This window comes from Ursus maritimus, unplaced genomic scaffold (assembly GCF_017311325.1).
Source record: "Ursus maritimus isolate PB19 unplaced genomic scaffold, ASM1731132v1 scaffold_23, whole genome shotgun sequence".
Lineage (NCBI taxonomy): Eukaryota > Metazoa > Chordata > Mammalia > Carnivora > Ursidae > Ursus > Ursus maritimus.
In genome coordinates this window covers 31,472,360-31,474,012 of record NW_024424786.1, presented here as the reverse complement: position 1 = coordinate 31,474,012, position 1,653 = coordinate 31,472,360, and the positions used below count along the sequence as shown (strand labels likewise).

General features: G+C 43.4%; 1 protein-coding gene across 1 annotated transcript; it reads right to left on the bottom strand.

The window, feature by feature from the left end:
• Positions 1–476: 476 nt before the first annotated feature.
• On the bottom strand, positions 477–1,388 carry LOC103672290 (olfactory receptor 4C3). The gene has a single exon (XM_008700953.2). The coding sequence runs from the start codon at positions 1,383–1,385 to the stop codon at positions 477–479; it is 909 nt and encodes a 302-aa protein (XP_008699175.1). The 5' UTR covers positions 1,386–1,388.
• Between the last annotated feature and the right edge of the window lie 265 nt (positions 1,389–1,653).

Here is a 1,653-nt window from a genome sequence, read left to right as displayed (position 1 = left end):
AGAAGGAATAGAAGCCTTGCCCAGATGGACACAGACTGTTGTACAAGGCTAAGCATGGAATGATTTACCTTAATTGTATTTTGTCTCACTTTTTACAGTTCAATCATCACATAGACTTGAATGATGTAACACAGGTTGCTATTGAAAGATCTGTAAGATGGATTAAAAGTAACTGATTTTGAGTTCTAGCTTAGATACTTCAAAGCCAGATAACCTTAATTAATCAATTAATCACACCAGGAGACGAAGTATCCTCATTTCTGAAACAGGAATACTAATCATTCATGCCATATATGTCTCAAAATTACGCAATTATAGACAGTGAAAAGACTAAACCATAAAAGTCTAGGAAGATGACCAGATAAAATGGAAGAAGGTAATATTCAATAATAAAAACAAGTTTAGGTTTGTTTCACTTACAGAAATAAAGTCATTTTTGTTCCCTGCTTTACCACTCATTATACACCTTCACTTTCTTACTGAATGAAGAGCTTTCTCATGGCATTTTTTACCTCTTCATTTCTCAGGGTATAAATGAGTGGATTCAACATAGGTGTCAGAAGACCATAAAATACTGCCACGTTTTTGTCTATGGACAAAGTAACTGATGGCCGCATATAAATAAATATACAAGGCACGAAGAACAGGGCAACAACAGTGAAGTGGGCCCCACAGGTGGACAGGGCTTTGCGTCTCCCCTCTGCACCGTGGCACCTCAAGGAATGCAGGATGACAGTGTACGAGGCAGCCAGCATGAGGAAGTTCAACAGGCAGATCACACCACTGTTGGCGACCACCAGCACACCGACGACATACGTGTCGGTGCAGGCGAGTTCCAGCAAGGGGTACAAGTCACAGACAAAGTGATCAATCACATTAGGCCCACAGAAGGGCAGCTGAAGGACCAGGAGGAGCTGAACCAGGGAATGCAGGAAGCCTCCCAGCCAAGCCACTCCCACCAGCAGGGCACAGAGACGCCTGGTCATTATGGTCGTGTAGTGCAGGGGCTTGCAGATGGCCACGTAGCGGTCATAGGCCATGACTGTGAGCAGGAGGATCTCAACACCTCCCAAAAAATGGGCTCCAAAGAGCTGAGCCAGGCAGCCCTCGAAAGAGATGGCTCTCCCCTCACACAAGGAGTCAGCAATGAGTTTAGGGGCCATAGAGGAAGAATAACAGGTGTCAATAAAGGATAGGTTGGCCAGGAAAAAATACATAGGGGAAGCCAGCATGGGACTGGAGGTGATGGTGACCACAATGAGCATGTTGCCACACACTGTGACCACATAGATGATCAAAAAAACCACAAAGAGGACCCTCTGTATCTCTGCGTTCTGTGAGAGTCCCAGCATGAAAAATTCTGTGATATTGTGTGGCATTTCCATACAGTCCAAGGACGAGAATGCACGTATACAAGTGCCTATAAATTCAAGAGAGAAACACAATTTTAACAGAATTACAGGGAGGAAAAGTTGTTGCAAGGTTTTCTTGGAATGCCCCACTTCCCTTTGTCTCTCCTAACTCTTCCTGCTCCAAAACTCTTGTACCAGTTCACTCTGTTAACCTCTAAATGTGAACATACATCTATTGTTAACTTTAGCGTCAATGGGCAGTAGAAAGCTAACTTACTACATGAAAATAATAGTTGAATTT